The sequence below is a fragment of the Sturnus vulgaris genome, chromosome 9, assembly GCF_052056855.1.
Source record: "Sturnus vulgaris isolate bStuVul1 chromosome 9, bStuVul1.hap1, whole genome shotgun sequence".
In the NCBI taxonomy this organism is placed as follows: domain Eukaryota; kingdom Metazoa; phylum Chordata; class Aves; order Passeriformes; family Sturnidae; genus Sturnus; species Sturnus vulgaris.
This window is the reverse complement of record NC_142251.1, coordinates 21,856,214-21,870,713: the sequence shown is the minus strand read 5'-3', so window position 1 is coordinate 21,870,713 and position 14,500 is coordinate 21,856,214. Positions and strand designations below refer to the sequence as shown.

Below are 14,500 nucleotides of genomic sequence, written 5' to 3'. Positions count from 1 at the left end.
GTGCTGTAGATGTTTTTATTTCTGCTACCAACAAAGCACTATGAGTGAAATTACAGTCAATCACCTGGCTTTCAAAGATAATAACTTTAAACTGAGGACCTGAGCTAGATTGCCAACTTTATTACCTGAGAGATCAAGCTTATTGTCACAAGTTACCAAATTTAAGACCTGAGAAGCCTCACTCCTTGCTTTCCTTAATATATCCCTCCATAAAAGCTACTCATAAACACAGTCCTTTTTACAAATCACCATCAAGGTGGAAGCTGTAAGGGGGGAACTTGCCATCACTTAATTAGAGCATACTCGCTCTCTCCACTTAGACTGCACAGCCTCTGTTCCTCAGACACAAAAGCCAAACTTTATCCAGGTCCCCAGGGTGGTACCACTGTCAGTTCTGTACTAGAAATCTAAAATGGGCTAGTAGTTAGAAGAACACTTGATAATTTTCAAACACACTGGCTCAAAACCCATTACTTTAGGGCACTCCTATCACATTTCCATATATCTGCATTTCCCTCAAGCCACTGGCTTATAGGTTTTACTCAGTGTCAATCCACTGTTCCCACTTTGACAGGGAAAAAGTGCAGTCAGCAACAAACTAGTAAGCTTTGGCCCTTGTATAAAAAGAGACTCTGTTTTATTTTATTTTGTTATTTATTTGGGGTTTCATAAATGAAGCTCTTTTGTGTGTATGTTTCAAGAAAGCACTTTTTTCAGATCATTACAATTCCTCAGCATTTCCTCAGAAACAAGTTCCTCCCTGTGCTGCACACTTCATTTTCTGCACTAAGTACTGCCCCTCAGCAGTAGCAATTACCATTTCAAAAGGAAATAAAGTAGCACAAATGCATTTTACAACTCTCAAAATTTCATAATAGAAAACAGCTAAGGAGTGATTTGCAATGTGGTGGTTAATTGTAAATCATTGCCAATATGCTCTCCACATGCTGAGTTTTGTAGGCTTGCCATGTGGCATGTAATTTTAACAGACCATTTCTAATTATAGAATTTTAATTCCTCCAACCTGAGCACTTTCCTCTTGTATCTTCTACACAAGCAATATACTGCCAGCTTCCAAGACCCAGCACACATAAGGTAGATTCTAGAGTTCTGCACAGAATATCCTTGCTCGTGCATTTTCCTGCAAAAGTCAATGCACAACATGTGAATTGTAGCCTCATCTGCTCCTTTTGTTCATACCTACACTCTACTCATTGTTGCCAAATATTCCCTCTGATAAGCTTGGCCAAAGCCTTTCCAATTAAAAAGCCATCCAAAAATGTGTCTAAATCTCAGATTTTTTTGAGATTGTTGAAACTATTGATTTAGTTAAAGTCATCACACAAATGCATCTTTATACCTGGATTTGTGTTCTAAAGCATAGCACTAGAGAAAGAGCACGAGACCTTGATGGTGTTGTCAAGAAAGATCAGCCTTGCACAAGTATCACTGAACAGCGTTACAGGAGTGACTGCAAAGGACATCCATGAGTCATTGGTATAGAAAGCTCATGGATATCAGGAGAAACCTATTACTTTTTATGTTTTGGGAAATTAGTAAGTATCTTTTTCCCATTAGATTTATGTTGTAGTTAGTGAGACTTCATAATTGTTGTGGGCACAAAAGAGGTATTGGCATTTGAGGGCCAAGCCTAGAAGTCCTTACATCAGCAAATAAACACAGGATTTCATTCAAGGTGGATACAAATGAGACCAAGCAATGCTTATTTCACTATTCAGTATAGTATTTGCTTTTTTGCATAGTTCCTTACTCCAGTGGTTTCTACCACTAGAATAAGGTTGTGCTAGTTGTTAAAAGGGCCTCATGCCTTATGAAGATATGAAGATACCATGCTGGCTGCTCCTTGAGGATGAACTAGATGTGCTCAGTTAAACTGGGTAAAACATATCAAAATTCAGTTATAACCATGAAGTGCTCTGAATTCAGGTTTGTCCAAATATTTGTTACATATTTTGAGCCTTTCAAGTAGCTATGGACATACCTATGAACAATCTGATCCCAATTCACATGTGCTTTGCTGTGTTGCTATGAAACCTCATAGTACTGTGCCTTTAAGTGTAAAATCCCAGTTCCACTAAAAGTTCATGGAGAGAGCACCTGACATGAATCCTTGCACACCAGAACTCTTCCATTTCCCACACACTAACTCTGTTGTCTTCATGGGAGACACATTTCTTTTTGAATTTCATAATGGCTCCCATAAAGAAAACAAAAGTTATTTGCCTGGAGTCTGGCAGCATTTCTTCAAGCCTGTTAATCCTCCAAACCAGTCCCATGCCAGTGACTAATCTGTCAGCATAAACTCATGTAAAATCCCATAGCTGATTTTAAGTTTGCCCTGCATGAAAGACAAGTTGTTCAGAAAGTCAGTTTGAAGAAAGCACCACATGAGCCCGCCCCAGCTGCCTGTTGGAGTAGTGATAGTGATGAGACCCAAGATGAGCACATCCAATCTTGGCTACTCATTGGCAGGAAAGGATTTAAAACAACAGAGCAGAAATTTGTGTAAAATAAGAGGGTCTTAAGGGGGAATGAACTTACATGGTTCAAAGAAGCAGTTTGAGTTAGCACAGCCTTGGGAGATGCTATCCAGACATTCACAAAAATGTTTCCAGTGATTTTCTGTCTTCTGATGAAATTTACTGAATATCAAACTCAGCAGTGATTTTGTATCATCTCATCCCAATAAAAAAAAACCCACTAAAATTACATTATAACACTTTGGTAAAGAAATGGATTCTATTGTACTCTGCAGTACTTTGGAGTGTTACTATTTGCATATTATAGTTAATTATCAAGCACCATAACATCATCCTAGGGGAAAGGGCCACTGGCAACTTAATTCATTATCTTCTATTATTGTGTCTCACATTAAAATGACAAGCATCTTATGCTGCTTAAGTCAACACAATTTTAATTAATATATCCAAACCTGATAACCAGCAGATACAAGCATATCTGTGGGTTTGTCCATTCTGAAACCTCCTCATTTTTTGTACGTAGGCACCTCTTCAAAGTGTTTTCCATATTTATTTGCTTAGAAATGTAATAGAAATGCTGTTTTTAATGAAAGAATTGTATGAAAAGCTCAGAATGAGTTTAATAACCACTGCAGTTTCCACTGAAACCGGTATCTCAGGAAACAGTGGGAAGGCTGCAATAGTAAAAGAGCTCGTTTGCTATGCACTGAATGCTTCTGAGATGAGACTCGTCTGCCCACTGAGCATCCACTGGAGCAGGGTCAGGACTCAGAGACCCAGGGCAGGTCAGTGTGGGCCAGCCCAGGCTTTCAGGGCTGTTTGTAGCCAAGGAGGGGGTGCTGGGGGAGCAGCCCCCCAGCAGCCAGAGGTGCTGGCCAGGGCTGCCTCCTGTAGAGCAGGAGGAGCAGGATGCTCCCTTTGCTGCACCTGGGCACCCACTGCCTCTGCCTTCACACTCCAAACTCACAGATAGTCTAATTTACTAAATCCAATATGATATCAATCTTTTATTAACCTGAACTGCCTTTGTCTGCTAGATTATACTGAATAGAGCCACATTATTCCTTACTTGTGCAATTCCTGTCTGGCTGAAAGGAATGGCATTCAGGGATAGTCAGTACCTGGCAATGCCATCAACAAGTAAAATCCCTCTAATCATATTCTAGAGACTATTTCAAGCTTGCTGAAGCCTTGCAAGGGATGGTGCAGCTCCACACAATATTTCCCCATGATACAACAGTCATATTCTAGAAATCAAACTTTCCTTAATTTTAGAAGAAAAAAGGAACTTAATTCCACCATTAAGTGTTAGACTGTTTTGTGACCATAGAGAAGAGTTGATACCCGAAGTCATCACCGGATTCCACCAGAAAAATTGCTATCTGAGCCCAGTAAAACCAGGGATTTGTCTTCAAAAATCTTTAATTACCATGAAACAGCATTTGTAAAACAAAAAGCCACAGGTGCTCCCTTTATTTTTGGCCTTCAGCCACAGCATTTATTTAGCCTAGGGTACAGGAGGAATTCACACTTCTGTTTGTGCAGCCATAACTTCAGCCCATTGTTTTACTTCCAAATTAGGTTATTTGTAAGCTCTGACAAAGCTGCTGTTTTCAAAAATGCCAGACAACATCCTCAACATCAGAATCAATGTGAAATGGAGTAATATTAATTGGGATGCAAAAATATTTTAGTCACGGATTTGATTTTATTAGATGAATTCTATATACAATATGAAGTAAAATGTACAATATAAAGTAAATGCTAAGACTTCACTATGAAATTAAGCACTTGCACAAACATCCAAGCTGGTTTAATCTTTATCTTTTAAAAGTGCTTTTAATCATGAATTGGAAAGTAGAAGAATTAATACACATTTTAGTATCAATTTCTGCATAAAGGACCAAGCAAGCAGAACAGTGTAGTCTTTAATGTGACCACTTTTTCAGAATAGACATTAACTGAGGCTTTTTCATGCACAGTTGCTTTTGTATAAACTGATTGACACCTTTGGGGGTCGTCTTTCCACTGACTCATAATTTTGCTCACTCTTGAAAAAAGCCTTCTGCACACCTACTATTCTCTAGTTAAAGCTGAAAATTCAACTCATCATATTTACACAATTAAAAAAAAAAATCCATTCTGCGTTGTTTTTAATTGCAAATCCTACTCAAGGGACCAATTCTCCTGCTTAGGAGGCAGCCCTGTGCCTTCTACTAGAGAACCAACTGCAGTCAATTATGGTAATGAAATGTCAATAAATATAAAAATTTAATACAGCCTGTTCCTGGTGAGTGGCAGATGAGGACTTGCCTCCCAGACAAATTTGCTGGTGCTGCAAATATTAAATGCACCTGAAAGAGGAGCAGGTTGCCTGAGAGCTCTCCAGTAGAGGGATGCTGGGAGATGCAGGCATCTACTGGGTTTTTCCATTATGCCATAATCGCTGCACTAAGGCCACTGATATTCTTGACATTCAGACATCTTAACTTCTTATTATGAAGAGAGTAGCATATTTTCCCCACAAATTGGAAGCTCACTAAGGGATTTTGAGCTTTTTTCCCCCCTCTTAACAATTACAAAAGAGAAATTAAGTTATGAAATTTCATATTTATATGTGACCAATTTCTCAATACAAAGTAGTTGAACCATATCACTACCTTAAACTGATCTTCGAGTAAAAATTATTTGGGGTATGTTTTATTATTTTTTCATATTTATATAAATATATATACATAAAGAAATATGCATAAATGCATCTGTAGAAAGAGTGATAAATAAGAGATGAACTAGAAAGTAGTTTTTGAAAGATGGATAGGCTGGGGTTTCCAAAGATCAGACTGTAGTTTTGCCACAGATTTCTTTGGCCCTGAGTAAGCAATTTAATGTCACTATTTCAAGTTTCCCCAGGTGTAAAAGAGAGCAATAAAACCTACCTCACAGGATACTTCAGCATAATCCATTGATTTAATTGAAGCACTGAACTCAACTCTAACTGCTCCAACACTGCCAAGTATTGTTATTCTTAACCTCCATTCAAAAAGTGTAATCTCATTTTTCTTGTGGAGTTGCCTCCAGTCAGTTTGTAGGGAGCAATAAGAGTACATATAAATGAAATCTCTTGTTAGAAGTCAGTAACTTATTGATTATATTAAGGCCATTACCAGGAAAATTTAGTTTCTTTTAGTCATCTTTCTATCATCCCTTGCTGGAATTTTGTCAGGTTAAAAGTATTTCAAGGGCTTTTTTTTTTTTTTCCTTGTTTTACTGATGTTGATACTTGAGCAAAGTCAATTCAGTAGTTTTAAAATAAAATATTTTTTTAAAAACATCAAAATACATGTTCCTTAACATAAAAAAAAAAAATAAAAAAAAATTAAGGGATTAGAGCCTGGAAAAACAAAATTTTGCAGTATTGGTTTGTTTCCTGTGGTGATACCTCTCCATTCTTTATTAACTACTTTATTATGGGAAACCTTAGAGGTGGTCTGAGAGCACTAAACCATTAAACAAATGACTAACTCAAAGTGAACACTTACCACTGTGCTTAGTCTTAATTTACAGCCAGACTTCACTTAGATGAAATACAATTAACAATTTCCCTGTTGTTCTGGAGGCTCCTACAAGAAAAGTGTTGGTAATACTAGAGCATTTTGGAAATGTGTCACTCACCCATTTAAGTCTCAGCTGGCCAGGAGCAGTTCTTTGGGGAGCAAGCAGCACACCAGGCCATTCCCATGGCACAGTGGCATTTCAGAGGATGTGGAGCCCTCTGATGAAAAGTGGACTGAACATTGCAGCTGAAGCTGCTGCTCAGATCACCCCAGTTCTGATCCAGCACTTACACCCTGCTCCACAGCAAGCCATTGCCCTGTCCTGGAGCCAGCCCTGCCATCACAGCATTCCCACAGGCTGTGCCTTCCCCACTGGTTCCCCACCAGCCCAAAGCAGGCACACCTTCACAGTGCCAGGGGCTGGGGCAGGCTCCTGCATGGGAACATCCCCTGCAATGGCACCGGCATCAGCCAGAACAGTTTCAGCACTCTGGGCTTGGGGAGGCTGCCCAAGGGTCAAGGATCACCCAGGGATGAGTCAGCAATGGCAGCCTTAAGTGTCCTGTGCTTGTGAATGTTCCCTTTTTTAATAAGTGTATTAACTGCAGCTTTCCATTGGATGTGTGTGCACAAGGGAGGCTCCCAGGCAGGTCAGCCTGCCCCACGAGTGAGGGGCAGCATGGCCAGGGCAGCAGAGCCCAGAGCAGCACCCCTGTGTCCCTAGCCCAGGGGAAGGAGCTCTGTGCACTGCAGTCACTGCTGGGGACAATGCTGGCTGTCACACACCTGCCACCCCTCCTTCCCCTGCAGGGCAGCACTTGCAGAACAAGTGAGTTCCAATCGACTCCAACAAATACAGGGATTTTGTGTAGCTGAGGAGAACAGCAACCACCCACACAATACCTCTGTTTCCTGTGGGAATACACCGACATTTCTGGGCCTGAATAGATGTTTTTGGCCAAGTTCTGGACACAGGACTGTTTCCCATGAATATTGTTGTGTCCCTCTGGAGCAGTACAGCCAGGGTAAGCAAGCAGCTCACTCCATCAGTCGTTCTTTGCAGGGCTACAAGGAGGAGACACCAAATGAACAAAACAAACCGAGATAAGGACAGCTACCAGTGTCATAAGCAGCTCTCATATTTAAAGCTTCTAAAAAAGCTAATCCAGACAAACCAGCACTCACAGTGATGTTAGGTACCATTAAGATATATGGTTTAATATTATGTTCAATATATACCATTGGGTTAAAATTGGTTTATTTATAAAATCATCTTGACTTGATAATATAATTAAATTAAGAGGGATTTCTATATCCAGGAGTATCCTGGTTGTATATTATTGCTTGAAACATCCTGAAGTGTGGGGGTGACAACCAGATAGGAATACAATTCTCTTTTACAGGTGGATTATTCCATAATAGCATCCCAAGCTGGAGCCACCCTCAACAATCTTATGAGCCATGCACAAGAACTGGTAGCAAAGCTTCGTTCGCTGCAGTTTGACCTACGAGAATTTGTCTGTCTCAAATTCCTGGTGCTGTTTAGTTTAGGTAGGTACACTCTAATCTTCATAATTATTGTTTTTTTAAAAACATGGGAAGTACTTTGCTTTTCTTCAACCTTTTCGTGAAACACATGGTTTTGAAATACGTTTAATGAGGTTCACATTAATCTGAGGATAATTTTTTAATTATCAGTTGCAGGGAAATAATGTGTAAGGATTAAAAGCGTGTTTCTATGGAAATTATTCCTAAAACCTATGGAATTTAATTTAATGGAGTATTATAAACCTTCTGTATTTTGGTATGTGAATACTAAATTTTCCAGAACAAGGATAAAATTCTATTAGACATCCTAGAGAACAGTGGAAAATACAGATTGCCATGAATACAATTATGTAAAGCACATGGAGTAGTGATATGGTTGAAATTTCCCTCTTATTTAAAAGCATCTGTGGTAAGTATAAACAATCTTCTTTGCATATGATGGTTGTCACACTGTAACCCATAAATCAGGAATGTATCTCACAGTTTTTTAAAAGTGAAAGGAACTCCTAAAGTGCAATTTAATGATAATAGCTTTAGGACAGATCTGGCTAGGAAATAACCTTTAAAGGGAAGATTGTTTTGTACTAGTGGAAAGGACAGAATGGGAAAGATACCTATGCAAGACAAATTAGTTAAACCAGTGCCCTCCAATAAATCAGTTGAGAAAAATCACCAGCCAAGAATAAAAAAGATCTTAGGGAGATGGATTCCTATTGACTTCATGGGAAGAGATTTTTCTGCCTGTCCTCTGTTTCAGGTTTGCACTTTTGTTGTAAAGCTGGTCTAAATGAACTTTGTCCATGTGAATGTTTTTTTTCTGGCAGACAGTTGAAAGGAGAGACTTAAAAACATAAATAAGGTCAGACCCAGCCATACCTCCATAGCAGAACCTCCTGTTTTACTGAAAAGGTGTTTTTGTTTTGAGAGTGAGCAGGTGAGCCAAGGACACAATGAAAGATATCAGGAGCATTTAGTAATGCTTTCCTTTCATTTTCAGTTTTAAAAAAATTCTGTAAAGGAATAAAATTCTAAAAATAAATTATCATAATGCAATTGCAAGTAGACTAAAAGAGACACTTTTGATCACACTGTAGATCTCAATTACAGTCTTAAATATGTCCCTCCTAGGTGTTACAGAATTTGAACTGCTTGAGAAAATTTTAGATAAAGCTCCCTTTAAATGCAGGGAGCATAAAAGACCAATACTTCAGAGGTACAGGGAACAGAACATGCAGAAGATAAAAAGAAATATTTTACAAATTAGAATGAAATTAGAATGATGCTAACAGAATGGATCATTCTGAGGTATGTCCATTTTGAATCCTAGGAAGAGATGATGGATTTCCTTGGTAACTATTAACATTTTGTATTCAGGGCTTCATTGCTTGAACATCTTAGATTCAGAGAAGTGAAAGCAAACCATCTGTTGCAGAAATTATGTTTTATGAATTAATCTGATGGATAACAAGAATTCATATTTCCTAATTCCTAATAAGTAGGTTTTTCAGTCATTATACAGTAGCACAAATAAAGCCTGTAGCTTTCTTCTGATAAAATATTTAGAGAATTCCTGTCAGTTCAGAAACATTTTAAATTAGCTGAATAAATGAAGTGCATTTGGAAAATTCTCACATTTAGGTGGCTTGTTATGTAAAGATTTTCACCAGTTGTTCTAGTATTTTGCACTTTTGATGAATGATTTAGGAATCATTCTCACACCTTTAGCTCTTCTAATGCTGCCAGGTACTGTGCTCAACTTCTGAAGCACTTGAGCAGGAATAACCTGCAAACTTGTACCGAGCCAGGTTACCCAGTTTTTCTCTCATTTATGCCACTATAAAGCAAGCTAATTTTGCTGCTAATAGGAACCTTGTAGTCACATCACTTGCATGTAAAAGTGATGTAGCTAACACAGGTCCGACACCTTTGAAATTGATTAGTTTAGCATACATTAGATTAGCATGCTGCAGAATTCCATTTGCTAATAGTCAGAGCTAGATGTTACTCTGCAAAGAGTACAATGTAAAGATGTTACCCCTTGATCCAAAGGACAGAGGCAAATATTCAAGGAGAATGATGACAAGATTGAAATGAAAAACACAGATACCCTTTCCAGCTAAGCGCTTAAGTTTGTGCCCAAAAGAACGAATGAATCATGTAGCTGAAATTAATAAGACACCTCACAGCCTAAGAGCAAGTCAGGTTTAGAAGACATTGAAGTGTCTAACAATGCTGGTAGGCATTCAGCAGGGCTGTCAGAACTAGCTAAACATCAAATTCTACATAAATAACTGGGAGCAATTATTGTACCTAAGTATCTAGGTGCATTTAGCACATATCTACATCTCTTAGGTATCTCTACAGAAAACCGGTCCTAATGCCAATAATGTATCACTTAATAAAAAAATATTTAAAAAACTTCAGCTGTTGACAACCTGGCCCTGTAATGTATAATGGAATAAAAAGTGCTTCAAGACATAGCCTTTTTACATTTCTGAGGATGTTCATATGAGTGTTAACCAAGCCAATGAAACCTTTTACTATTGTTCTTTAGTCCAGTGCTTGATTGAAAAATAAATGTCTACTATAAAGCCTCTCAAAGGCAATAGGAAGTCAATAATCCACAGAATTAATTTATTGGGAAGAAGTTGTTTGTTTTTTTAGAACTGTTTAGATAGGAGACTGCCTCGTAAAGCTGTTTGTTATTCATGGCTATACTGTCCTGTCTGGCTCTCCACAAGACAGCAATCTCCTTTAGGGCAAAGAATTTGATCTCTGCCTTTTTTCTTAACATTTCAGAAGTGATTATCTTAGTCAACGAACAGTAAAACCATGTTCAAAACCCAAAGCACTTAGAATAATTTTTCAAAATAGAACTAAACTCTATCATTTTTGCTTGCTAGATTTTAAATAAAAGAGGTAATTGTTCGTTATCTACTCATGAGAGTTCCAAAGGGTTTATGCAGGAAAATCCTTTTGATTTTTGGCAGCATTAAAGAAGATGCTGCTGAGGCTTAGGCAGATGCAAATTAAGTGTAGCTGTTGTGGCTGGCAGTGCACAACTCCTCCTGCAGTCACACTGCAGGGCCCCACCTCGGTGAGTGGGACCCCAGGCCCTGGAGCTCTGGTCCTTTCTCCAGGGACCTCTGACCAATACTGCCAACTACATAATGGTACAGTTGACTCAGCAGTTATTCCATAAGCCAAAACAGCTCAGCAAATAGTCTCTTAAGGGTGATGTCTCTTTAGTTCAGTGCTACAGAATACTTAAATATGTAGAGTTACATATTTAATATTTTCTAAAAATAATGTTTAAATTCCCTCTCTCAGTTGACAAAAGCAAATGTCTTCACAGGTAGGTAGTTCTTTCTGTAGATAAAAGTCTTTCATTGCAGTTCTCCTTGCAGTTTCTTTGACTGATGTTTACATTATATTTGCAAACCCCAATGCATGTCTGTTTTCTGGGGCATCGTTTCTGTGATCTCACATATAGAGATATTATCCCCTTAATTCCACCTTAGGGAATGAAGATAATCAATATGTCAAACCACAATTTAACTCAGGTATGTCAGCCAATTTTTTTTTCCAATCTAAAGATAGGTGGATAAAAAAGACCTCCAGCAGCTCAAGAGATATGCAAGTATGGATTTCTTGACTTCTTAGTTGCATTTGACAGGTTTCCTCCAATGAAGCAGTACCAACATGGATAGGATAATGCAGCAACTGTAGTCACACCATTGGTGGAAAGTTAGTGGTCAGGCACTAATTGCAAAAACCAGAAAGAATAAAGAAATTTTTGACTGACTTAAGTGTTAAACCTACTTTTAACACTACTCCATGAGCTCATGTCCAACACATGGAATAAGAACATCTGAGAAGATGCTGATCACACAGTTCTGTAACTGTTTATCAGATTTGCCACCAAATACAATAAACATTTCTGGCTTTCTGAAAGTTGGCTAGATTGAGAATAATGTGAATTCTCTACCCTAATCCCAGAGTAAAAATACACCTGATTTTTCTATAGCATATACAGCCCACGGTACACATTATCAAAAAGTAGGCCAAAAACTAAAGACAAATTATTTGTCTTTAATAACTGCTGGATCAAATCAAGAAACATTACAGATAGAAAAAGCAAATGTGGCAGTATATCAAGCTCCTTGAATTTTCATTACCACATTTGACATTAGTTTGGAAACTTCCTTCTCTACTTGTCATAAATCAGAATTAGAAATTAAACGAATAAAAGCAAATAAATCACCCCACATGTGCTGTTGAATTGTCTAATTCTGGGGCTGAAACAGATTCATATGCTTCACTGGAAGATGCAATTTTGACCTCAATAAAGCCAAGAGAATTTAACTTTTTTAAATTTTAGTCAAAACAAAATTCAAACGAAATTTTTATCAACTGAATTTGACAAATAACTACATTTAAACAATGCTTGAAGAACCAAATGAGTGCTTTAAATATTTTCTGTCATCTTCATTTTACCATCCGCTAGCTTTACAGACTGGTCATTTAGCCTGAAATCAGCCCTTGTTTTCTCTTTACAAAAACTTCCCATTTGTCCTGCTAGTTTTTATTATGTGAACTCAGCAAGGATGATTTTTCAAACTCCCATGAGAGCAGTTTGTAAAGTGAAATGCCAGCAGGAAAAAGTTAGACATCATTTGACCCATGTCCAGGCACTCGTCGGCTGTGGAGCTACTGGTACTGCTCCCTTATCACTGTCAGGACACACACAAATGCACTTCATTGGAGAAATGAAGGCTTTATCAATGGACAAATAATTGCAGAGCCACTATTGATCTCAATCCCACTTAACATGAGACAACAGGGTCCAGTAAAAATAATAAACATTTAATTGTGGTGGACATCAAACAACGGGCTCTTGCTTAAGCAACAGAAAAAAACCCTAGCAAATAAGAACTCATTCTTTAAACAAACCACAGCCTTACTTAAGCAGAAAATTCGGCAGAAATTCATCTAGATCTGCAACACTCCATTCTCATTTCTGTTAAAATGAGAAGAATATGAGTAAGTTAAGAGGAATATTAGAAAAGGGATCTTTCCTTGCTTGTATTCTCTGTAAAGTGTCAGAGCTGAGATGGGAGAAGGTATTTGAAGTCCTAGGCCCCACCATTTGCCCATATGGAAAATAAATGTACCTGTTGAGATCCCAATGCAGAAGAGAAAGCTGAAATGAATTCAAGGAAGAATCATATTCAAGGCAGACTCTACCCCAGCACTCACAAGACCAGAAGGCATTCCCTTCAAACGTGTACTCAGGGAGCAGCAGCACAAAGCCTGGGTTCTGTTTCACTCGGTGCAACTCAAATCAATGCAGTTACACGACAGTCTGCAACTGAAAAAACCAGCTATTGCACTTTTTAATGTACTTTATGTAACATTGTTATTCTAGTCATTGTTCTATTAGATTTACAGACCAGCAGAATGTCTGCCCCTGGAACCTTGCAGTCTAAATACACAAAAAAGATTAAAAAAATGCAGCAGCAAACTATGATGAAACACGAGGCTGTCAATACTTTCACTTCCATAACTTTTTAATATCATACATATGCAGACAGGAAAAGAAGGGTATCATTATCAGCTGGAGGTAATATAACAGGGAATGTTGCCTTAATTTTTGTACTAATTATGATAGTTAGGAGCACACAAACAAATATAGTAGGAGAATGAAATGAAGGAATTAGTAATTCCTAAAAGGCAAGAGGTTTTATCAAGCCAAAAGGAAAACGGGAAAGAAGACCAGAAAATTAGATAAGAATCAATTCATGCAGGATTATAGAAAACTAAGTTTACTACAGATATAAAGATATCTTAGCAAATTTTGCATGTAAATCTTGACTGCAGATAAAGATGAAGTAGGTGCTGTGAATTTGAAGTGAGAAGAATTACATGACAGTCTTCCTCAGCAAGCCAGTGCAAGTCACCAATGGAGAGCTTATCCAGGCATGGGCTTGTCATTACAAATGTGTCCACTTCTCACTCACAGGGACAAACAGTACTTAGGGTTTAATGCCTTCTTCAAAGTGCTCACTCTCGCTGTTTTTACTTTTAGGAGTTTGTAAATATACAACTAATTTTATAGGTCTTTTTATATATTCCTATTTATAGTACATGTGTTTAGCTGGGCTATCATAATGAGGTGGTTTTATTTTAACCACTGGCAGTTTTCTTAGATTCATCCACTCTGTTAGCCAAGGATGCCTGTACAATGGCATCTGGTAAACACCAATAAACCAGCAGTCGAGGGGTTCTGGAGAGCTGGCACAGCTTTCAGCTTTCTCCACATTACATCTGAATTTAGAAAAACACTTACTATGTATCTGTCTGATTCAGGCTGTCTCAACCCTAATGTCCAACCAGAGTATGCACTGGAGGCTAATACTGGCAAAGAAACACTTCCTAAACTTTATGTAATCATCTGGAATTCAGGAAGGATCGATTAGTATTCCAGAGACACAACTACTCAATATTTATACCAGAGAGACTTGGCAGAAGCAAATAAAGGTACATAAAGCTGATGCTTGTCTTAATTAAGTGCAGTATAATAGGTGTTGGGGATATTTTTCTTAGTGAAGAGAGCAGTTTAGCAATGACCAGATATAACTCATTCTGAAGTTCAGAGTTTAAAACTAATCAATATGTATTTATAACAAGGGATGAACTAAATACAATTTATTATCAGCTGACAGCTAACTAATAGATAAAATCAAGATTTATTTAAGTACCTTTTTCCACATACCAATTTCTGACAAAAAAATTGCTCCCTTGGATTCTTGATTGGTTTTTTGCAGCATTTCAAATGGACTTTTTGAAATTACTGTCTCATATTCAGAGTGCCTGGGAGTGAACCCAAAAAATGGA

General features: G+C 37.9%; 1 protein-coding gene and 1 long non-coding RNA gene across 2 annotated transcripts in view; one reads left to right on the top strand and one right to left on the bottom strand.

The window, feature by feature from the left end:
• LOC148222843 (uncharacterized) overlaps positions 1 to 14,500 on the bottom strand; it is a 52,339-nt gene that overhangs the window by 12,651 nt on the left and 25,188 nt on the right. Inside the window, exon 2 of the long non-coding RNA XR_015805492.1 lies at positions 6,959 to 7,120. This is a non-coding gene — a long non-coding RNA (uncharacterized LOC148222843). The remainder of the gene's footprint in view (positions 1 to 6,958; positions 7,121 to 14,500) is intronic.
• Positions 1 to 14,500, top strand: part of NR5A2 (nuclear receptor subfamily 5 group A member 2) — an 88,536-nt gene that overhangs the window by 53,360 nt on the left and 20,676 nt on the right. The window contains exon 7 of the mRNA XM_014885608.2: positions 7,459 to 7,606. Coding sequence (XP_014741094.1) covers positions 7,459 to 7,606 — 148 coding nt within the window. The remainder of the gene's footprint in view (positions 1 to 7,458; positions 7,607 to 14,500) is intronic.